The 22,087-nt window shown below is 40.8% G+C and overlaps 3 protein-coding genes across 5 annotated transcripts; 1 reads left to right on the forward strand and 2 right to left on the reverse strand.

The window, feature by feature from the left end:
- Nucleotides 1–687: 687 nt before the first annotated feature.
- Nucleotides 688–8,862, reverse strand: si:dkey-217d24.6 (protein Wiz). 2 transcript variants are annotated; one of them, XM_005924922.2, is made up of 9 exons: nucleotides 8,781–8,862; nucleotides 8,163–8,256; nucleotides 7,516–8,004; nucleotides 6,104–6,913; nucleotides 5,576–5,932; nucleotides 3,772–3,986; nucleotides 3,552–3,693; nucleotides 3,294–3,453; nucleotides 688–1,518 (listed from the first exon to the last, which is right to left on the reverse strand). In XM_005924922.2, exons 2-9 carry the CDS (start codon nucleotides 8,173–8,175, stop codon nucleotides 1,362–1,364), a joined length of 2,343 nt encoding a protein of 780 aa, XP_005924984.1. In that variant the 5' UTR covers nucleotides 8,176–8,256; nucleotides 8,781–8,862; the 3' UTR covers nucleotides 688–1,361. The 2 variants fall into 2 exon arrangements, with proteins under 2 accessions (XP_005924984.1, XP_005924985.1); XM_005924923.3 differs by lacking the exon at nucleotides 8,781–8,862 and adding an exon at nucleotides 8,420–8,774.
- A 4,722-nt stretch (nucleotides 8,863–13,584) lies between these two features.
- Nucleotides 13,585–18,196, forward strand: LOC102303537 (peroxiredoxin-1). Its single transcript, XM_005924921.3, has 6 exons — nucleotides 13,585–13,743; nucleotides 14,672–14,792; nucleotides 14,913–15,066; nucleotides 17,066–17,188; nucleotides 17,315–17,445; nucleotides 17,798–18,196. The coding sequence occupies exons 2-6, from the start codon at nucleotides 14,690–14,692 to the stop codon at nucleotides 17,878–17,880; spliced, it is 594 nt and encodes a 197-aa protein (XP_005924983.1). The 5' UTR covers nucleotides 13,585–13,743; nucleotides 14,672–14,689; the 3' UTR covers nucleotides 17,881–18,196.
- A 96-nt stretch (nucleotides 18,197–18,292) lies between these two features.
- LOC102303022 (transcription factor jun-B-like) lies at nucleotides 18,293–21,272 on the reverse strand. Of its 2 annotated transcripts, XM_005924920.3 has the most exons (2): nucleotides 20,807–21,270; nucleotides 18,293–20,546 (listed from the first exon to the last, which is right to left on the reverse strand). In XM_005924920.3, the coding sequence occupies exon 2, from the start codon at nucleotides 20,506–20,508 to the stop codon at nucleotides 19,618–19,620; it is 891 nt and encodes a 296-aa protein (XP_005924982.1). In that variant the 5' UTR covers nucleotides 20,509–20,546; nucleotides 20,807–21,270; the 3' UTR covers nucleotides 18,293–19,617. The 2 variants fall into 2 exon arrangements, with proteins under 2 accessions (XP_005924982.1, XP_005924981.1); XM_005924919.3 differs by having other exon boundaries at nucleotides 18,293–21,272.
- Between the last annotated feature and the right edge of the window lie 815 nt (nucleotides 21,273–22,087).

Raw genomic sequence — 22,087 nt, forward strand, 5'->3', positions numbered from 1 at the left:
AACAAAAGAATATTTTATGAGGTATAGTTTCTTATACTCTTACTTTTGATAAGCCTCAGTACTGGGCTTTGGGATTTCTCTCCAAATCAAAAATTGAAATAAATAAATAAATAAAAGTTGCAGTAGGAAAATTGCGTGGGGATATATTTGTGTGGTCCTTTACAGCAAAACCTGCTGAACTTTTAGAGTTAAACTGAAACTTGTTTTTTTTTTAACTCTCAGGCGGTTTATGTTTTATATCATACAAAAAAAGTATGAAAAAGTAACTTCTACAGCTTTACAGTTTTTTGTGTTGGTAATAAAAAAACGAGTAAGCCATTTATGTTACTTTTAAAAGTTCATAAATACAACAACAACAACAACAACAAAAAAACCCAGAAAATATTATTATAATGAAAAGTGCAAAGTTAAAGTAGAAAATAACGACTATGTGCCGTGAGACACTCATATGGTTCAAATGTTTTTGGTTTGCGCACAAATGGCTGTTTCGATTGAAAGGTTGGTGATCCCTGGTTTAGAGTATGGATTAAATGCTAAATCCTAATTTTAAAATATATTCACTTTTCTTGCTGTAGTATTGGAAATGGAGGAAATACAATTCAGAATATCTAGTTAAGTCGATGTTCCTGAAGTTCATTCCTATAGAGATTAGAAAAAAGCATATCACACACGATATTAATTATATACAAGATATAATTTATTTTATACAAGTGTTAAAAAAAAATGTAAAATCTCCATCCACTGTCAGCTTGTTTTGCATTTTGTAAAGAAAAAGAATGGAAACACTTAACTACCTTCTACAACAATGGCATTAAGCTTTGTGGTAACAGTGTTGTTGTGTACAGAACACACAATGAAAAACATTGGCCCTACATATTTAAGGTAAAATGCCGTAAACATTTATGTATAAAACAAAGTTCAAAGGTAATTAAAAGAAAAAAGCTATTTTGAAATGAAATGACCACCACGGCAGTTTACACACACACACTGTAAAAAAAAGGGAAAAAAGTGAAATTCATGTCAGTCTCTCTAGTTTCTTAACATCAAAGGCTGAATACCATTAAAATACATTTAACATCTGTTCAAATGGAAGAAATTTTAGAACCTGCGGAGAAAAGCTCTGTCTGTCAAAAAAAACCCACATCCACAGATCAATACTTTGATCTATGATATCTAATGGATTTAACCTGAGTGTATTAGGTTGTGCTGTGTTTCTCATATGGCTCATGGTTGCCCTCTTTAGGACAAGGAAGGAACTAATTTTTTGACAATTTGCTGACATCAAGTAGACATTAGGATAACACAACTTCTTGCACTTTGACATTTAAAAGACTGAGAAGAAAAACTGAATAAATACATGTCTAGACAGCTACTGGATGGACCAGCGCTGGAGTTGTCACAGGTGTAGCGGGAGGAGACACTTTGTCTTTATAGCCCAGCGACAGAATGTGTTTCTGCAGGTGTGTGATCCACTGCTCCTGGACAGACAGAGGTCCATGAAATACTTCCTCACAGAACCTGAACAGCAGGATAGAGAAGTTTTATTAACTGCATCATATGAAGCTGAAAAAGAACCCCCCCCCCCCCCAAAAACAAACATTGATATTAACTCAGTCTACACTCACTGGCCACTTCATTCGAGACACTTGTACAGCTCCTCATTAGGCCAGTGCATTTAACCATGTCGACATGGTCAACACAACCTGCTGAAGTTGAAGTGTGGCATGTGTGCTGGTCTATCAGCACAACCAGCATTTATGCAGAAAATATCCAATGGGCTGCCAGAGATCAGAGAAAAATGGCCAGACTGCTTTGAGCTGATGAGAAGGCAACAGTAACTCACTGCATTTAAACCTCTCCAAATGCACAACATGTTTAACCTTGAAGCAGATGAGTTGCAGCAGAAGACCACAGCGGGTGCAACGCTTTTCCAGCAACGAACAGGAAACTGAAGCTACAGTTCACACAGGCTCGCCAAAATTGGATAACTAATTATTAGAAAAATGATCCATTCAGTATCGATGGTTCGAGGTGATGGTGGTGTGAGACACACTACAGTGCTTAAAGAATTTGCTTGTCTGCCTCCACATGCATATGAGTCCAAGTGACATCCCATTCTTAATCCAGAGGCTTTAACGTGATTTTTTTTGGATAATTTCTTTGCTTCAACTCTTCTAGGAAGGCTTTCCACAAAGTTTGAGTGTTTATGGGAATTTCTGAACAATATTCCAGAAGCACATTTATAAGATTAGACACTGATGTTGGACGAGAAGACCTGGCTCACAGTCTCCTATCCAATTCACCTCAAAAGTGTTCTGTCAGGCTGAGTTCAGGACTCTGTGCAGGCCAGTCAAGTTCTTCCAGACCAAAATCGCTCATCCACGTCTTTATGCACTTTGGTTCATGCACTGGTGTGCAGTTATGTTGGAACAGGAAGGGGCTATCCCCAAACTGTTCCCACAAAGTTGGGAGCATGAAATTGTCCAAAATGTCTTGGTATGCTGAAGCATTATGAGTTCCTTTCACTGGAACGCTTAATGCGTTGTTATAACACCACTGTAGACTGTGGAAATATTTAGAAGGGAGGAAGTTTTACAACTGGATTTGGTGGTATCCTATTACGATACCATGCTGGAATTCACTGGGCTCTTGAGAGCGACCAATTCTTTGCCAAATGTTTGTAGAAGCAGTCTGCATGCCCAGATGCTTGATTTTATACACGTGTCCATGGAACTGACTGAGCACTTAAATTAAATTATTTGGATGGGTAAGTGAATACAGTGTAGTGTATTTTCTTGGTTCCAAATGAGCATCATTTAAATGCCACAGCCTATTTGGGTATTGCTGCTCCCTATCCTTGTTGTGATGCCTGCTTCCAGCTGGATAATACTCCATGTTTTAAAGCTAAAGTCCTCTCAAACTGAATTCTTGAGCATGACAATGATTTCATTGTAATCAAATGGCCTCCACAGTCACCAGATCTCAATCCAACAGGGATGTGTTGACACAGGAGATTGACATCATGTCACATTGGACAAAAATGTCTAAAGAATGATTCCATCGGAGATGAATGTGTGCCACTGGAAAGGCAAAAGGAATCCAATCCAATCCAGTAGAACAAAGGTGTATCTCATTAAGGGGTTAGTAAATGTATAATAATGCATCCGACATTCAGACATTTTGACAATATGTTTAAATATTGTTCCAATGTAGCTTACCTCTCCATCAAATTTAAGATTTAGACAACCTAAAATTTTATAAAGCATTTCTACAACTGTCAAATAGAGACTCACCTGCACTTGAGGGAATACATTTTACCCACCAGTTTGACCAGTGGAGTTAGTGGGGGCTTTGGCACCAGAGCAGGGATATTGCCAGACCGCGGTGGTTGCTGAGAGTTGCCGTTCTGATTTTCTCTACCTGCAGAGGCCCCGTGCTTTTGTGAATGCACCCCTGAAATCCCACAGAGAAGTTTTAGTATTGCTTTTTAATCTATTACACTGCATCTGTATCCAGCTATCTTCCACAGCCCTTTAGTCCCGTTACTTCACCTCTTGAGGAGCGCACGCTGTGGTTGCTGTAGTCCTTCCTGTTTACTTTGTATTCATAGCGCTGCATGGGAGACTTCAGACTACCGCCAGCCACACACTCAGATTCTGTGGATGGCAATGGGGATGTAGGAGTTTTGTGGGACTGAAAAAGAAAATTACAGTAAATTAGAATGAATGTAATACACTGATGTTTATCTGAATATCTCAGAGCACAGCCAACCTTCTTGATGTAAAGGTCTCCCATGCGATAACGCTTGGTAATTTCCGACACCTTGGCTGGATCTCTCCTGATCAGCTCACTAAGGAGTTCAATTGGTGAAGTCGCTCCATCTGCCTTCCATTCGATGATGCCCAGCTGTCGGAGGTGGGCCCTCGCGTGACTGGCCAAGGCCTTACGGTTCTCAAAGTCGAACCCACAAAGCTCACAGGATGTGTCTGACACAAACGAGATGGCACACATGTAAACTTCTGCTGCCACACTATTTCAATCAAGTTGAGGTGTGAAATATATCTGAGCCACTGCGATACCCTACTTACTTTATCTTTCAGGCACTCTCTTGGAGACTAACTGTTGTGCTTGGGATCATTGTCCTGTTGCATGAGCCAATTTTGGTCAAGCTTTAGCTCACGGGGAGGCTTCACATTTGACTCTAGAACACTCTGGTATGCAGAGGAGTTCACATTTCAGAGAAAAGAGGAGGGCATTGCTCCAGAAGTCTTGTGATTTGTTCGGATGCAACGATGCAAAACTAAGTTTCCAACTGACAATCGTCAGTCCAATAATCGACGATGGGTGATATATTCGCGCATGCACAGACTATTTGATGGGCGGAGCAATGTAATCACACATGGACTGAGTTGCATGTTTACAACACAGAAGAAGTCCAAACATGGACGAACTAATTTACAAAAAAAATTAGGGCTGTCAGAGTTAATGCAGCGCTAACGCAGTCATTACGATTAATGCGGTTACAATTTTTAATGTGCTCAACCCATCTGAAGCACAGAATGAACAAACTTTTGACAAACTGCCCGAAATGCGTTGACAGAGACATTTCAGGGATTTTGACTCAGTCTGCGCTCCAGATGGGTTAATTTGTAATCGCGTTAGTCGTGATGACGGTGCAAAATTTGGGATTTCTTTGGCTTTAAACCAGACGAAAGAGGTAAACCTATGGATGTAACCAAAGGGGTGTGCCACCTGTGCAGACATATAATGCGAGCAAAGTACACTACTAACTTGCAAGAGCATGTACGTGTCTACCATCCGGCTGAGTATGCTGGGCTATCACCAGCTTCTGCAGCTCCATCAACAAGCATTTGGGTGCACTCTGAGAAGGGTGCATTTGTTCGCAGATGAAAGAGGGTGCTGTTAAAACAGCGCTATTATTTATTTATTTATTTTCTGTTGACTGCTTCAATTAGCTCCATCATTATTAACAAACTTACTCATGGGGAAATAAAGAAATAAATCGCCCTTGTAAAAACTATCAATAGTCGATATATTTGTCCTATTATGTTCTTTTAAGAAAGAAGAGCCTTTCTCCTGATGAACCTTCCAAACAAGCCATACTTGTTTTTGCTTTCTAACTTTACTGTTATCAACTTTATCTTTTATCGTTAACTGAGGTCTGTACAGTCTGATCTCAATGCTCCAGATCAGTAAACACCCAAAATGTTTCCTTTTATGTAGGTGGTTAAGTTCTGTACTTAGTTAAAATACGCTTTTCTACTTTTTTCTGGAAGTTAAGAGCACTGTTCTTTCTGTCAATTTAAGAGTCTATAGTCCCCAAGTAAGGGTCCAGTCAGGACATTATTCTAACCACACTTCATATTTGAAAGCAGTAATAGGCCAACACTATACACTATTCAAATGCTGAGTACATAAAAGTGACACAAGGAAATAGTTTCACCAAAAAGTTTCAATAATTAGATCATTTCAATAATTCACTAAAGCATCTGGGAAAAATGCTATGATAACAAATGACAAAATATTGGTAAGTAAAGTAACAAACTTTACTTACCAAGGTGTATGACTCCACCCTTGCTAGATGGTGATTTCTCTTTCATGGAATAATCAAGAGGCGAGTTCGAAGCCGTCTCCCCAGATGTGAGGCTGTCTAGGGACCTTCTGGAGCTTTGAGAACCCCATGAGACTTTGCCCAATGCTGCAGACCCACTGGGCCCCAACTCTTTCCTGCCTTCTTCACCATGCATCATGACTTGTTTTAGAAGATCAATTGGTGATGTTTTAATAGACCAAGAGAGACCGAGCTGCCGTAGATGGGCACGGGCGTGGCAAGACAGGGCTTTGCGGGTGTCAAATAGCTGGCCACAGAAATCACAAAGGACTGTTGGTGGGGACTGCACATCTGTACAAGCTGGGGAAAATTATATATTACAACATTATACATCTGATCTCACTGTACACACACAAACAGATGCAAAAATGCTAAAGCAAAGAGTGTGATTAAGAAAATAACAAATTAAGCCTGTTATAGTATAACATGGTACCAAACATAAAGCACTTGATTAAACGTTTTTTCCTTTACCTGACTCAGAAGGTTTTGCAGAAATGGCACCAGCAGACAAATTCTGCACAGGGGAGCTGCTCTCATTGGTGGATGTCTTCAGCTGAACAGAAACCTCCGTCTCTATAGGCTCAGGCTTGGGTTTTCTATGAAGGGGGTCCACTGCTAGCCGAAAACCTTTCTTAGCTTTTGGTGCCCTGTTAACGGGAGGGTGAGAAGCCTGAGAGACCTTTTCAGGGGTTGTAGACAGGGGTGTAGAGGAAAGAGAGGTCCAAGACTGGCTTGGACCTGAAGACTGAGCTGCAGGAGAGGGTGGGGCTGGAGATGGTGCTGCAGATGAGCTGGCTGTATTGTTTGTTTTGGGGGGGTGTACAGCTTCTAGCATGCCACTGGATACCAGATCCTCAACGGCATTGATTGCGGAGTTTTTCCCCACTAATTCACTCATCCCTATGTGACGCAGGTGAGAGCGTGCATGGCTTGCCAGGCCTTTTCTATTCTCAAATTCCTCCCCGCAGAGAATGCAGATGCACTCCTCAGATACTTTAGGCCGTTTGCTCGAGGATGACTCGGGTGGAGTAGAAAGGCGTTTGGATGAAGTTCTAGATGGACTATTTGAAGTAAACTCTTCATTTTTCTCTAAATCAATAGGCTTGAGGTCCTCCTCTTCCATGACCTGATAAAGAAGATCAATAGGACTACCCTTGATGTCACTGTCAGAGATTCCAATCTGCCGCAAATGTGCCCGAGCATGACTAGCCAAGCCCTTGCGTGTCTCATACCAGCAGCCACAAAGTTCACAAACATAGACCTCATCGTGGGGGTCTGAAGCTAAAAGAATGAGGAAATTGGTGAGAGAAATATACAAAGTTAGCAGGAGACTAATGTAAGATCAACATTACAAATTTAAATACCCTTTATTAAGTTGTGCCTTGCACCTGCAGCTACTCTCCTTCAAAATTTTATGTTTCTTATAAAACATTTGCATGGCTTCCCTTACAACTGTCTTGAGTTTGTAAGTCAATCATATTTAATTTTTGTTAACCCAGTTTGTGTGTCCTGGTTTCATTTCAGTACAGAATGAGAATCATTTTCAGTTTGTCATTTTTGAGAAGTGAGTTGGTGATAACCTGGAAGCCTGCTATCACGACTATTAATTTGAATAATTAATGTGAGTCTCACATGGGCAGAAGGACTGGGAGATAGATTACAGGAAACACAGGTTTGTAAGCGTAAAGTTCCTGTCTTATGTTTGCATATCTGTGGGTTCTCCGAAACACATTGAAATAAGAAGAAAGAAAGAGATTCAAAGTACAGGGCACGGTCTTTGCAGATAAATACACTGACACACACATCTTCTATGTATAAGTTTAGATATTTTGTAAAAAAAATCTCTATATTATGTTAAAGAAAACAGCTCTGTTCAGCCATACCTAACGTGATAGGAGCGTCAGTTTCCCGTGGTGCCCACAGTGGCTTTGCTGGGGCTGTGTGCTCTGAGGAAGATGAGCTGCCGCCTTCAGCTGGCTTAACAGGAGAAGGAGATGATGGGGGGACAGTTGTTGAAGATTCATTCAGTTTTGCTGGAGATCCCTGATGATCTACCTTTTGTGGGGTTGTCGTGAGTCTAACCCCGGCCTTGTAAGAGGTATTAGCGTCTTCTTCTTCTGAAGGGGTCTTTGATTCCTGCTGCATTTTATTTTTTTGAGGCACTGGCCCAGGTGCAGATGAGTTTGATTTGAAATCTGGAAGGCAGCCATCTCTCTCCTGGATGATCTGGTAGAGGAGCTCTATGGGAGCCCCGCTGCTTTCTGACAACGTCACACCAAGCTGGCGCAGATGGAGTCGGGCATGACTGGAAAGTCCTCGCCGTGTCTCAAAGTACGTTCCACAGACTTCACACATTACTGGTTGTGGGGTTGCTGTGGGGGGAGTTAGAAGTTAATGATGACCAGTGAAATGAAATTAACAAGAATGGGCAGAAACCACACAAGCAGACTCTAAATGACACTCTAAACCCAATTACCTGGAATAATGCCATTTTTGGTAATTCACCTAAAAGCATCCTTTGTCTTTTTACCTTGTGAATCCATTGATGCTGAAAAATGCTGCTGGTTTATTCTGAGAGATGAAAGTGTCGTCTTCCTCTGGATCCTGTTAATACTGAATGAAAGCTGAAATTTTTAAAGGCAGAGGAGCTGTATTAGTGTTGACAACAATTTGCAGGTCATTTTTATAGCTCATTAAATAAACGTGCAATGCAATTTCCCTGAAATCCTACAGTTTATAACAAAAACATCCAAACTAGCTGCTTAAACAACACGATTCGACTGACACCTAGCATGAAGAAAGCCTTGTTCACAAACGTCTTCACAGCCGTGGATGAAAACCGGACTGCATCTCTTAACACAGCTTACAGTTAAATAAACTCATCTACTATAAATGTTACTGTAAACACTTTAACAAAACCATCTGTAAGCAGTTGAAAGACATTGTAACTTTAAGCTAACTCGGGCTAACCCTGTTACAGCCTTTGTTTTGCTCTATAATGCTAACTTTAGCTGTTGTGCTAGCCTTAAAATAATCTTATTCAAGCTTAGAGAAGACAAGCTACAAATGCCAAGGCCTTAAATGGAAACAAATCATAAATCCTCTCTTTAAAATATAGCTAATTTTGCCAAAAACCCCAATAAACTACCCGTGTGCATCTGTTTTCCTTATAGTAACAAGCTCAGCGGAAGTAGTGTTCCACACATTCCTGGCTGTATGTTTTTCCAAAATAAAAGTGGTGGAATAATGTCTTTTGAATTATATGGCTGGTATTTGTCATGTCAAACAAATACAATACAAAACTGACAGACATGTGAACATATTTGAATAAAAATGTGATTTTAATCCTCCCCTTATGATTTGATTGAACATTTTAAGCTGAATATGTCACATGCATAGTGTACTTGGAAAAAATTTTGAGCTACCCTTTATTTCTTTACATTTTGTTTATAAGCAGCTAAACTTTCAGGTAAAGTGGTCTTAAGAAATAGTTCCCCAGCCTTTCTGGAGGTCTTTCAAAGTTTCATTTACTTTGTTCATTGGCTGCTTTTTCATTCATTGTCAGACTAGTTTTTGTACCTGACGATTTTCAGATATTGACCTATAAATTATCAAAGCACAAAAAGAGACCTAAATCAACCAATGAACCAGCGTTGTGTCTACACACGACAGCTTACCAAAGAACCAACTTTAAGTAGTGTCTTCAGACACTTTGTTGCTAGCAGGGTGTTGCCTGTACCTTTAAGTTCAGTTAGAATGTCACAATGTTTGTCACCATCTAGTGGTGGATCCGATTTACTGCAAAGTGTTCAACCCTTTAACTTTCACCTCTTAGGCAGATTTTGCAAGTTAAAGGGTTAACTTTAATATCACAACTTTTTTATAGTTTGATTGAATGTATTTATGTATTTATTTAAACGCTCCAGTAAAGTAAATTTAAAGAAATATATCAAACTAGTTTCGACCCAAATATATCACAAGAAGAGAAGAAACTTGTGTGTCTGTGACGGTAAATTGCAGACTGTTAAGTTGCTAGCATCACATTTAAGGTCTATTTTTAAAATTTGAATTTCTCATCAGCATCAGCACACATCAGACATTTTTTGGTAGGCTAGGTGTTTTGTAACGTGGCTGTTCAGAATACAGTCTAGACAACCAAAACATTTCTAACTGCACAACCACAACTCCATTGTGGCATATAGATATAGCCAAGATAGCCTGTGTTCAAACTGAGTGTTAAGATGGGAAGTACGGTGTAATACTCTTGACATCTGTAAAGAATATGTGTTTTTGTGTTCACATAATTAAATGATGATAATTTTAGGTTGATAATATGAATGCAGTCAATCATTCAGGTAAATTAAAATGAACATGCCTAGAGTTTGGCTTTTGTACTTATGTTTCGTGTCATTTTTGCCTAAATGTTACAAGGTTACTAATTGTTATGTAAAATATATATTTCTTCTTTTTTTTAAAAATAAAATGCTAAATCGGAGGCGTATGTCTCACAATTGAATAAACATTAAGTATTTGTACTTTTTTTTAATTGGTGTAAAAGGTGGAGAACTCCATTCTGACCAGTGGGGACATTATGTGACCTGAAAGATGTAGAACAGGGTGACGTGATGGAATCACAGACAGTACTGAGAAAAGCCATCAGTCCTCACAGCAACTGAAAACCCACGCAGACAGTTTTCTGTCATCTTTTTCATCCATGTTTCAACATTTGTCTTCAAACATGGCATCAACTAGCCTATCAGGTTACGCCAAGAAAATAACATTTTTGAACAGTAAACCTGGAAAACTAAAATATAATACTGAACAAAGCTCAAGTCTAGATGGTTATGAAATAAGGATTAGGTTCTGTGGCAGATAATCATCTCAACAAACACAGAACTTTGTGATTTCCAGGCTATTCTATCAGAAATGGAAACATGATTTAGTATCTTGTAATGTTTCTGTTGAAAACTGAGAGTGCCAAAGTGTGATCAGTTTGCTGCAAGCAATTAACATAATTTTGACATATGAAATTGAAATCATATATATGTATCAGAATGTATGTTTCTATCAATCTATGTATCAGAATCTGAAAACTTTATTAATCCCTGGGGAATTTGTGTATGTGGATTTATGGTAAAAATGGTAAAATGGCCTGCATTTGTATAGCGCTTTTCTAGTCCCTAAGGACCCCAAAGCGCTTCACACTACATTCAGTCATTCACCCATTCACACACTGGCGATGGCAAGCTACATTGTAGCCACAGCTGCCCTGGGGCACACTGACAGAGGCGAGGCTGCCGGACACTGGTGCCACCGGGCCCTCTGACCACCACCAGTAGGCAAACACGGGGTTACCGGTAGTACCTTGCCCAAGGATATTTGGCATGCAGCCAGGAGGCAGCCTGGGATCGAACCACCGACCTTCTGATTAGTGGCTGACCTGCTCTGCCACCTGAGCTACAGCCACCCCATGTATGTGTTGACAATATAATTATATGTTGGCTTTGACATGCTCTTTGTAACAGTTTGTTTCTCAGACTCTCAATTAAACCTACTGAGTTCCAGCGATGAGGTGCAAAACTTTCTCGGGGAAGGAAGCTTTAGAAAAGTCGTCAAGTGTGTCCACACTGTATCCAACACAGAGGTTCCTATCAAAAAAAATTGAAGACAAGCCCGTGATCTCAAGCCCCATGATTTTGTAAGGGGGACTAGATCATTCTTCCATGAAGGATTCATTTGTCTTGAATTTGAGCTCCTTGATCTTAGTCTGAAGGTGTATATGCAAGAGAGACTCTCACCCAGTTTCACATCAGGTTTGCCATCTTTACCAATTTCACTGTGTAAATACAAACTTTAAAGAAAAAAATACTAATTTGCACAGATGTGTTTAGTTAGAACACATTTGTGTGATTCCAGCTGACCACAGCGTTGTTCCTGCTCGAGACCCTGAAAATCATCCACGCTCATATAAAGCCTCAAAATATTATGGTTTTGGATTGCAGACAACAGCCACTGCAAGTCATGCTCATTGATTTTGGCCTGGCTCACCATGTCTCCGATGTTGTGCAAAGATCATGTGTGCAGTCCATGTGGTACATGCAACCTGGTTAACCTAACAAATAATGTTAAAAATATGCACTGAAAGCTGAAAACTGCATTTTTAAGTTTTGAATAATGAATGCCCTCATATGCAACTGCTTCACTTTGCAAAGTGAACTTAAAACAGTGGATTTGAGATATTGTTCTTCACTTCAACCTCTTCGATACATTAAAACCTATTTACAGTTCTAGATATGTGTAAGAGAACTCAGTGGTTTCCCACTTTTTCCTGGGAACAACGAATATGCTGTAGTAGATATCTTCTGCACAGAAGGGAAATAAGCGCTACTTAATCAAATCTTTATGATCTTTCCAGATGAGGTTCATTGTGGACAGTCTGAGTCAGCCACCAGATTATCAGTTAAGATAAGATAAGATAACCTTTATTAGTCCCTCACGTGGGAAATCTGTTGAACAGTGGACAAAAAAGCCCAAGGTTCATTCACCTTGAAAACAGATGTAACCAGGAGACCTGGAGATTAAAGGTCCCTACCGCCTTTCCTGCCTGCCTACCTACCTACAACTAACTTGTCTAACTTAACCACTACTTCGCCTTGTAATCGAAAGGTTGCCGGTTCGAGCCCCGGCTTGGACAGTCTTGGTCGTTGTGTCCTTGGGCAAGACACTTCACCCGTTACCTGGTGGTGGTCAGAGGGCCCGGTGGCGCCAGTGTCCGGCAGCCTCGCCTCTGTCAGTGCGCCCCAGGGTGGCTGTGGCTACAATGTAGCTTGCCATCACCAGTGTGCGTGAATGGGTGGATGACTGGATATGTAAAGCGCTTTGGGGTCCTTAGGGACTAGTAAAAGCGCTATATAAATACAGGCCATTTACTTCTTTATAGACTTTTACAAAGAAACTGGGCACCACCATAGCGACACCAGATTTATTTGTCTCACTTCTTTAGAGGCCTTGAAGAAGGTTGGGGTTCTTTTTGGATCATGCAGCCATTAGTACAATATAGAATAGTTGCTACAAGGACATCTTCCACTGACTTTCATTATAATTCAAATGAATACGTTTTATTAGAAAAAGGGAAACAAAAATCTAATTCAATTTTAAAAATGTGACTACACAGAAAGTATTTTGGTAGCCAAAGAGCTAAAAATGATTTTAAATATTTAACATTTTCTTAATTCCTAAATTACATGTACTTACATGCGCATATACATGCACATCAGTCTAATCTAGAGGTGCCAGAACTAGCTTGCTAAAGGGTACTGGATTACTTTGCAAAGTGAATCTTGTAAACAAGGATTGTTTTGGACTTTTGGTTTTGGTTTTACGAATGGATTATTTTCATCCAAGCCAGAAGTCTGAATTATTGTTAGTTTCTCAGACTTTTTAATCAAAACAGTATCGCCGGTTGGTGGTTAGGCTGAAAAACCATTGTGATCTTTGTTATTTATATTGAATATTTTTAAAAAGTTTATAATTCATAAGTCTATATTTAATGTCTCAAGTAAAAATGGCCATGAAATAGAAAAAGCTGTAAAACTTGTGAAAATACAGTTAAACAACCAAAATGTTTTTCCATCTTCACATTTTCCAAAGCCTTGACACTCCGGCCCTTAGGTGTCGTAGACATACATCGTTTTTGTTTTTTGTTTTTATCTTTATTTTGAGAACATTGAATTTACAAGTAATAATTGAGCTCTATATATAAAACTGACGTTGTCATTGACCCTGACATTAACACTGGGGCCCCAAGAAGCCAGTCACACTTTTCCCTCACTACGACATCCCTGCATTTTTGTTCATGTGACAGTGTTTACACGGTGTACTTAGAAAATATGATCTTATATCAGAGATATACATATTTAGAAACAGCTATTCTTAACTTTTAATCGTTTTTATCTTAACTTTTACTCTGAAGGGATTGATTTTTACTTCCGGGTGGCCTCAGCCGTCTCTGCGTACTTATTGCACGCTCGCTTTTCCACTTTGACTCTTCTATTCTCTTGCAGCCTGCAGACTTCTGCTTCCAACTTCTTTCGCGCTTTACGTCAAGACAGGTGAGTAGGATGTTTATGGGATTCGTCAGAAGTTTACAGCGTGTCTGTAAAATCGACTTTGTATTTCCTCTGAAACAAACCGAAACTAAAGAAAGCAGTTTCGTACGTAAAGCTAACATTAAGCTAGCCTGTCAGGCGGGTGAGCGGCTGGCTCCTTCATGAAGTGTTTGGCCATGTTTTCTTTCTTTGTCCCTGTGCTGCAGCTTGCAGGATGCACTACTCACTTCCTCTCCGCTCTGTTCTACTACAGCTTTTTCTGTTTCATTTCGAAAACGAAATTTAAACATTAAAAGCTTAACTTTTATGGCTGAACTTCGACCCATTACGTGCATTTATCTCTTTAAAACCAAGCACAGTTCCTTGACGATTGTTAGCGTTTCTTCGTATAAATTGTGACGAGGGAGAAATAATCCAGATTTATTCATACATCACTGAAAAGCATAGGCCTTTGGATTAATACCGACTGCTATTTGTTTAGTACAGCGTATCTTATTTGCAAGTTTATCGTTTATTTGCACATTAATTTTGCATACAGGCAATAACTATCCAAAGTAACTGACCGCGCAATAATCCTCGGAAATAGTCTTTATAGGCACAGCGAGAACCCTGCCGTTGGTTTGTGCGTATCATGGTTATGTAACCTTGCTAATAGGCCATTGTTCCCTGCAGGCTGAACATGACTTGCATGTGACACTATCTGGGTCTGCTTAAGTTACCAAGTCTTTGAACCTCTGGGCCTCCTAAGAGCTGTAAAACCTGGCTCTTGGATTGAACCTCACCGCATTTATTTTTCTTTTTCCAGTCTAAATCTCATTATTTTTTTTATTTATCAGAGCTTCATCTCAGGCACCACCCAGCTGAATGTATCTGTGGTGGTCTGCAAGCATTAGGAGTTTTCTGGTAACTGTTTGTGCTGTTTCTCTTTCAGTCATTTGTCTCAAACACCATGTCTGCTGGAAACGCTAAGATTGGCTTCCCTGCCCCAAACTTCAAAGCCACAGCTGTAGTTGATGGACAGTTCAAGGACATCCAGCTGTCAGACTACAAAGGTTTGTAGCTACATCTGTTCTAATTGGCTCATTCTGGCTTTTATAAGCCTATACACTAACAGCTTATTCGACTAGAATTAATACTTAACATTGTTTTTATTTCCTCCTGTTGTGCTGCAGGGAAATATGTAGTTTTCTTTTTCTACCCCCTGGATTTCACATTTGTGTGCCCCACTGAAATTGTGGCCTTCAGCGACAGGGTAGAGGAGTTCCGCAACATCGGCTGTGAGGTTATTGGCTGCTCCGTGGACTCTCACTTCTCTCACTTGGCATGGTAAGAACTCACGGATAATGAAACATAATGAGCATTTGTGGGAATTTGACTACTTCCTGAGCTCTTTACCAATAATAACATCCACACTGCTCACATGTTAGCAGGTGGATTAAGCAGAACTTCAACAAAAGACTTTTTACCTGTATTACAGTGATTATCTTCGCAGGTGAACTGTATTGCTGACTTGTAATTTTAAACTAACTGGGAAGAGGTGACCGTAGTGAATCTTCACATGTGCATTTGAAAATCTACTTAACAAAACAGTTAAGTGAAAGCTGTTCTGTGCACTTGTCTGTCTTGCTGTTTTTATAGCGAGGCCATCTTAGGCTGAACTTATCAGACGTTTATACAAGGTCCATCAAACTATCCTCGGTTGGCCGTTTCTGTTTAGACAGTTAAGGGTGAAGGATTTTGGCTGCTGTGAAGGAGTGCCCAGCCCAGTTTATCTGCAACGTGTTGATAAGGGCGGCATACAGCAGCTTCTAGAAGGCATAAGAAGACATGCGGCATTACACAACCTGCACAGGTCTTCATTTGGAATGTTGTGTTAAAGTTTAAATGCATTATATTTGATTAGGAAGATCAGTCGGTATGTTTCCTCACTCACCTGATCGGATTCATTACTTTAAAATAAGTGTGTATATAATATATTTAGTGTTTTTTTTTTTTTTCAATGAGAAGAGATTGAATAAGCTGTAAAACCTCCATTCATCAATCTGAAGCAAAATGAGTATATATTATAACCAACAGTTAACTGCTAAAGCTCATAGTTAAAATTCTACACAACATATTTGCTATTAAATATACTGAACGATTAGTTTTGTCAGTCTGTCAGACACTTTATCATTTTATTGAATTTAATACCGTAGATGCCTTTCAAGACATTAAAATCAATGTGTCATAGATTTTTAAAAAGTCAACAATGGGCAGGCTTTAATAAAAACGTCTTTTAAAGATGGGGAGAATCGATATTGTGACTGTGGTGCAGGCAAGTTCTAAAAATGAGAAGCAATTTGGGTGAAAGTTCTGAAGCAGGTGGTGAGAGCAATGAAGGAGGAAGAACTGAGTATGGGAACGTATGTAGATCAGAGACGGATGGATGTATGAGGTTATGGAGACAAGCAGAATCTTGAAATAATGTGGCATTGTACAGAAAGCCAATGACGTTGTTATAGGATGGGAGTAATATGTTGGCGCATGTTCTGGTAATGACACAGCAGCTGCATGAACAAGATGAAGTCTGGAGAAGTTTGTGCCGTATACCAGAGAGGATAAAATTACAATAGGTAATCTGGCACGTAACCAGAGCACGTGCAAGAAAAGCTGTATTACTACCTGTAAGGAATGTGTGTAGCCAACTAATATTACATAAGTGGATATATGCAGACTGACAAATATTGATTTGCGTTTCAAAACTTGAGGTGATATTGAATTTAAACCCAACCTGACTCCTCACCGTCATCTTTGCCTGCTCTATTAGGCCCTGTGCTACTCTGTTTGATTGGCTAGTTAAGGTTAGAAAGATATTTCAGGGTCAAAGCTAACCAGTAGCAGAGGAAAGTGGTATCTTCGCTGAAGATGGTTTAGTTAACCTCAGAGTGTTGAATCTCACAACGGGCAGCAGAGACCAGAAGTGAGACATCTGTAAACTACATAAAACTGCAGTATGAGGAGAGTTTTCACCACATTATTATTTTGCTACTTGGTGTTTGTCAGACTGTCTTTTGAAGCATTGTGGAGAACCTCTGAATGCAGTGTGTCCTCATAAAGTTGAACAACTGATATGTTATCCTCTCAGACACCGCCTGTATCTTATCTCTAACGGCGTGTTAAATGACTCCCATTTCAGAGAACTACAAGGTCGAAGGGGTGGCGGGGCAAACGCAAGGTTTATCAACCAGGAGACCTTCCCTGTGGACATTACGTGTTTTGTACTTGTTTATAATATAAAATAAAAAATGTTTTTGTTTTTGGGTTTTTTTTCCCCCTCTCTCTTCAGGGTCAACACACCAAGAAAACAGGGAGGTCTGGGTAACATGAAAATCCCCCTGGTATCGGACCTCAGCAAGTCAATCTCCAAAGAGTATGGTGTGCTGAAGGAAGATGAGGGCATCTCATTCAGGTCAGTTAAATGCCCTTTTAATATAAAATTATTTTAATAAAAACCCACTGGTTATTGTTAAAAAGCAGCTTGGTCTACTGATACTTTAAAGTATTTGTAAAAACTGCAACATCTTGTGAATTTCAGGGGTCTCTTTGTGATTGATGACAAGGGCGTCTTGAGGCAGATCACCATTAACGACTTGCCTGTGGGTCGTTCTGTGGACGAGACTCTGCGCCTGGTTCAAGCCTTCAAGCACACAGACAAATATGGAGAGGGTGAGTAAACTGCCGTACCTTCCCTCAGTTCATCAGTGTTTACTCAGCATACACTGGTGCTCAGGTTTAGTGGTATAACTTATTAATCATGCATTTGTCATAAAAATAACCCAAATACATGTCATTAATTTTACCTGTAACTTCAGATGCTCTAAACTGCACATCACACACTTAAAATGGAAATAGCTGATTGGTAAAATTGACTGCGAAGCTGTGGCTAGATTTGGCGGTTTAGTCCTTCCTGTGTTTCCCAACCAGTCACATATGTACTTTGTCCTTTAGATTATACCAAGTTCAGTGTGTATAAATGTCAGCTTAAAGTAAACTTTGTCCCTCCTGCCACTTCACGCAGTGTGTCCTGCTGGCTGGAAACCCGGGAGCGACACGATCGTCCCCGACGTCGAGAAGAGCAAAGCATTCTTCTCCAAGCAGTAAATGTGAACGTCTCCTACTCTGCTGTTTTCCTCAACATAGCACTTGACCTCAGATGAGAGGGATGCCTATAAAGCAGTATCATCACGTCCAGACTAACCTGTTAAAACACACCTCAGCTTCATGTAGGGGGGAGGAAATGTTTGGTTTTGGGGGGGTTTTTTGTTTTCATGTCCAGTGTACAAACTTTTGGGTAACCTCATCGTCTTGATCACTGAAAGTATAGTTTTGTTGTTCCTTTTTCAAAGAAAGCACTGAAATTTGTTTCCTGGCTGTTAATAATTTGCTACCATCTTTATTAAAACATGGAGGAAAGTTATGATCAAGTGTGTGTGGCTTATTTTGGGGTGTGTGGGGGTTTTTTTTGTTTTTTTTTTTTGTTTATTTGTTTTTTGTTTGTTTGTTTGTTTGTTTTAAATCAAAATGTGAATGCCTGTCCACTTGCAACCCCTAGGTGGCGGCAGAACTCTTCTAAAGCTACTCTTGGCTCTTTTTCTTGGTGACTGAGAACTTAAAGTTCTTGGAATAAACCTTTTTATTTGTGTTTTTTATTGTGGTGTATCATTCTTGGCTCCTGTACCTGGCAGAAGATCTGAGTGCGTCACGAAGCTGCCAAGAGTTGGTTAATATTGGAGTTGCTGTGTTTGACTCAGCACAACAGCCTGTTATTGCCAAATGGTACTGAAGCACATTGGGAAAGATTACTGGATATGATTATATGATAATGACCGTCCTAACCACAACCTGCATTTCAGTTCCACAAACATTTTTGATATCTCACTGTTTAATATTTCCGATTTCCTGATAACATTTGTCTTATTTACTAATTCAGAGAACAACGCTCCAGTACACAATCCTGCTTGTTTTACCGAATGTTCTCGGCTTACTGGAACATTTTCTCAGTTTTACGCGAGCCGATTCTTGTAACTCAAACTAGCTCTCAGTAATCAGTCTAACATGTTTATCTGGAACTTTTTTTTTTAACCATTTTTCCTCACCTAGTGTTCTCACGGCTTGTTTTGGGAAAATGAAAGCAGAATGGGGAAACTCCCTTAACGCGAATAAACCACTCATTGACAAACCTTTTCAATTACACACACACTGTGGTGTAAAGGGGAGCGCGCAGCCCTTCTGACGGGCAATGTGGGAGGGAGTTCCCGGAAACCTATCGTGATGTGACGTTTGATAGCAACATGCACCATATATGGACTGACGCTTGTGCGTCAGTAAGGAAAAATCCTACGCTGGGACGTCTCCAACGTCAACCAACTTCTGGTGTTGTAAACTTCACTGCTGATCAGAGACAGCGGTGTGGTTTAATGTTCACGAGAAATACAATAATTTTTGAAGTGGCACTTAAAAAATACACGACCTCAAAAACACAGCAACACATTTCTTAATTTCATAATGTCATTTACTTAAATATTTACTATACAGGTAAAAAACAAAAAAACAACAAGAATGGTCCATGAGGTTAACTCTAACACAAATAACTTACATAAAAAGCATCACAAATAGCAATTAAAGAAAATGTAAACAGGAAACGCCAAGACGACACTTTCAAAAACTTATTCAAAAATGCCCTAAGTGTTTTAGTCTTGTATTATTTCTGTGTATGGGTGATGTTTCTTTAGACGGCAGAAATCACAATAATCCAGTTTTCATACTAAAAACGTATAAAGACCAGGTTGGGTTGTCAGTCCAGGTACTGTCCAGTGTTTTAATAAGTGCATTATTTCTTCAATAAGACTTTACTTTGGGTGCTAGCATGAGCTGGCAGCCACTGCTCACATGCGTCATGACTTTCTGTTTGAGTTGGGCCACCTGTTCCCGCAGTAGAGAAGCCGTGCTTGACAGTCCAGCGTTGTCATTTTTCAACACTTTAACCTTGTCTTCGAGACGGGCGATGCGCTCCAATTTGCGCCTCCGACACTTTGAGGCTGCGAGCCGGTTCCTCAGCCGCTTGCGCTCCGCTTTTACCCGCTCCTGATTCTCCATGTCGATAGGGGACATGGGCGGGGAGCTGTTGTCGCTGCTCTGCATGTCGGGGACTGTCTGGGGCTCCTCTTTCATCCCTCCGAACCGCTGAGGGTGGATGCCGGCCCCGGCCAGTGAGTGCTGGAAGTGGTGTGATCCGTGCGCAACGGCTTGAGGATGCTGGTGGTACTGGTGATGAGGCAGGTAGCTGATGGTGGTGGAGGGATAGCTGGCAGCAGAGGTCAGGCTGGGGTTCGTGGTGCAGCTGCTCAGGGTTGTATACTCAAGCGGCTCCGGTTGCATGGATGAGCCGAACACCGAGACTGGAGCCGAGCAGCCAACCCCGCCTGTGCCGATGGACACGTTTGGAGGAGCCATCTGGTTCATCTTGTGTAGGTCGTCCAACGCTTTAACAAAACCTTCGGCAAAGCCCTCCTGCTCCTCCGTGATCCCGCGGTTGTACAGGTACTGAGCAGGTGTCGGCGTAGTGATGACCCCGTTGCTGCTCTGGACGATCAGTCGCTCTAATTCAGGAGAGGCGAGCTTCAGAGAGCCCACTTCTGCCGTCCCCGCTGGATAGAAATCACTGTCGGCGCGCAGGTGCTGTGACTTGAAGTTTGAGTTCCGATATGTATCGGAGAAGTTCAAGTTCATATTCTGCTTAAGCAGCTTGTAGTCCTGCAGGGCTGCGCCTGGATGGCCATAAGCAGAGAGAAACGAGTCGTCATAAAAAGGCTGTTCCATTATTGTGGACATATTTCAAATCAGACAGTCAAATACAAGAGTGCGCTGCAAAAGATGTTGCTCGGACACCGAGGCTTCAGTGTCCCAAAATGAGTCAATCTCCAGCACAAAAGTCCCGCTGTATTACTATACTGAAGACCAAAGCTATCAAAACAGAGCAAAACTTCCAAATAGTGGAACTGTACTGTACCAAGTCGTCGATTTGTACCTTTAGTTGGAATCAAAGCGGAGTCCAGTGACTAACTCAGATGTTTTCATTCCACTCGTGAGAAGGAGAGTCTGTTCTTCTACAAGTGTGCGCTCCACTTGTGTTTCCTTGTTAATGACAGGCGGCTGACGCGCTCTGCTGTATTTATATAAGCCCTCCAGAAGACGCTCTGATTGGCTGTTTCTGTATTGTCTCCGTCTGATCTTGACTTGACGCAGCTTCCAGGAAAAACGGACTGTAAACACGACAAGACGTATTCGGCGCGGGGGAAACTGAGTCCAGGTAAGCATAAACACATAAAATAGGCTCCCTCAAGCATTCACACTCATAGTCATTTTTAACAAGTCACTTGAAATGTTACCAACAGCCCAAAAGCGACTCAAAGCCAACCACAAACGGCAACGAGCGCTTTCCAGCTCTGTTCGGACATCTAAACCGCTGCCACTTTGCCTTTCATCCTTAACAGTAATCCCACCAGTGAAGATATATAATCTGGTGCTGAGTCATGTGCTACAAACTGATATCAGCCGGTCCATATTTGGCTATCCTGGCGCACCGGTTCCTCAATGACAGGAGCAGGAAGCCAATCCCATCCTGGCGCACTTCCAGCTCCATCTCTGGGGGATGTGGGAGGAGAAGGGGGAGGAGGTTCGTCGCTGCCCCGCTTTACCCCGCAGGCAGGGAGAGGATGGGTAACTCTTGGGCGAGATGTCTTCAAAAACGCACGAAGCCTAACGGGTGTCTGGCAAGGGAGGACATGTTCGGTGAATCAGAGCAAACTATTAGTGCATTTAAAAAAGCAAAAAAATGTAATAAACAACCTTTAAGGCTTACACTCATAAGATTGAGGGAGATAATAGTCAGCCAACTTGAATTCAGTGCTCGGTACTTTGAATTTACCATGTTTACTTGCTCATATGTTATTTATGTTTAATTAACAGTGTAAGTGTATCCTTCTGAACCTACTGTGTTCCTATGGCAGCATGAAAACATGACACAACCTCTCAGGTATTTCAGTCTAAAGACACGTCACGTGCCCCCAACACCTGTTTGATAGAAAGACGTCTTTGTCTCCCCCGTATGGTAATGACTTCTGAATCACGACCCAGAAGGCCATGCGCACACGCACATCCATATTTTTTCTTCAGTTTTTTCTGTCTTCTGCTTACACTTGTCCTTAGGTCACATTCTGTTTTGATCATGAGTGTACATGTGTTTCCGTTATGGCGGAACCAGAAGAAGTCTAGCTGCATTCTTTAATCGTTTAAAACTTTTTTTTTT

This window comes from Haplochromis burtoni, unplaced genomic scaffold (assembly GCF_018398535.1).
Source record: "Haplochromis burtoni strain Fernald_Lab_line unplaced genomic scaffold, NCSU_Asbu1 Contig_70, whole genome shotgun sequence".
Lineage (NCBI taxonomy): Eukaryota > Metazoa > Chordata > Actinopteri > Cichliformes > Cichlidae > Haplochromis > Haplochromis burtoni.

Bases quoted from the DNA above. Each gene is read 5' to 3' on its own strand.
- LOC102303022 (XM_005924919.3), bottom strand. From the start codon at position 20,610: ATGTCCACAATAATGGAACAGCCTTTTTATGACGACTCGTTTCTCTCT.
- si:dkey-217d24.6 (XM_005924922.2), bottom strand. The intron at 3,987-5,575 runs GTAAGTAAAGTT...CGTTTGTGTCAG, and splicing joins GGGTGGAGTCATACACCTTG to ACACATCCTGTGAGCTTTGT. The intron at 3,454-3,551 runs GTGAAGTAACGG...GTGGGATTTCAG, and splicing joins CAGCGTGCGCTCCTCAAGAG to GGGTGCATTCACAAAAGCAC.
- LOC102303537 (XM_005924921.3), top strand. From the start codon at position 14,690: ATGTCTGCTGGAAACGCTAAGATTGGCTTCCCTGCCCCAAACTTCAAA. The intron at 14,793-14,912 runs GTTTGTAGCTAC...GTTGTGCTGCAG, and splicing joins CCAGCTGTCAGACTACAAAG to GGAAATATGTAGTTTTCTTT. The intron at 17,189-17,314 runs GTCAGTTAAATG...TGTGAATTTCAG, and splicing joins GATGAGGGCATCTCATTCAG to GGGTCTCTTTGTGATTGATG.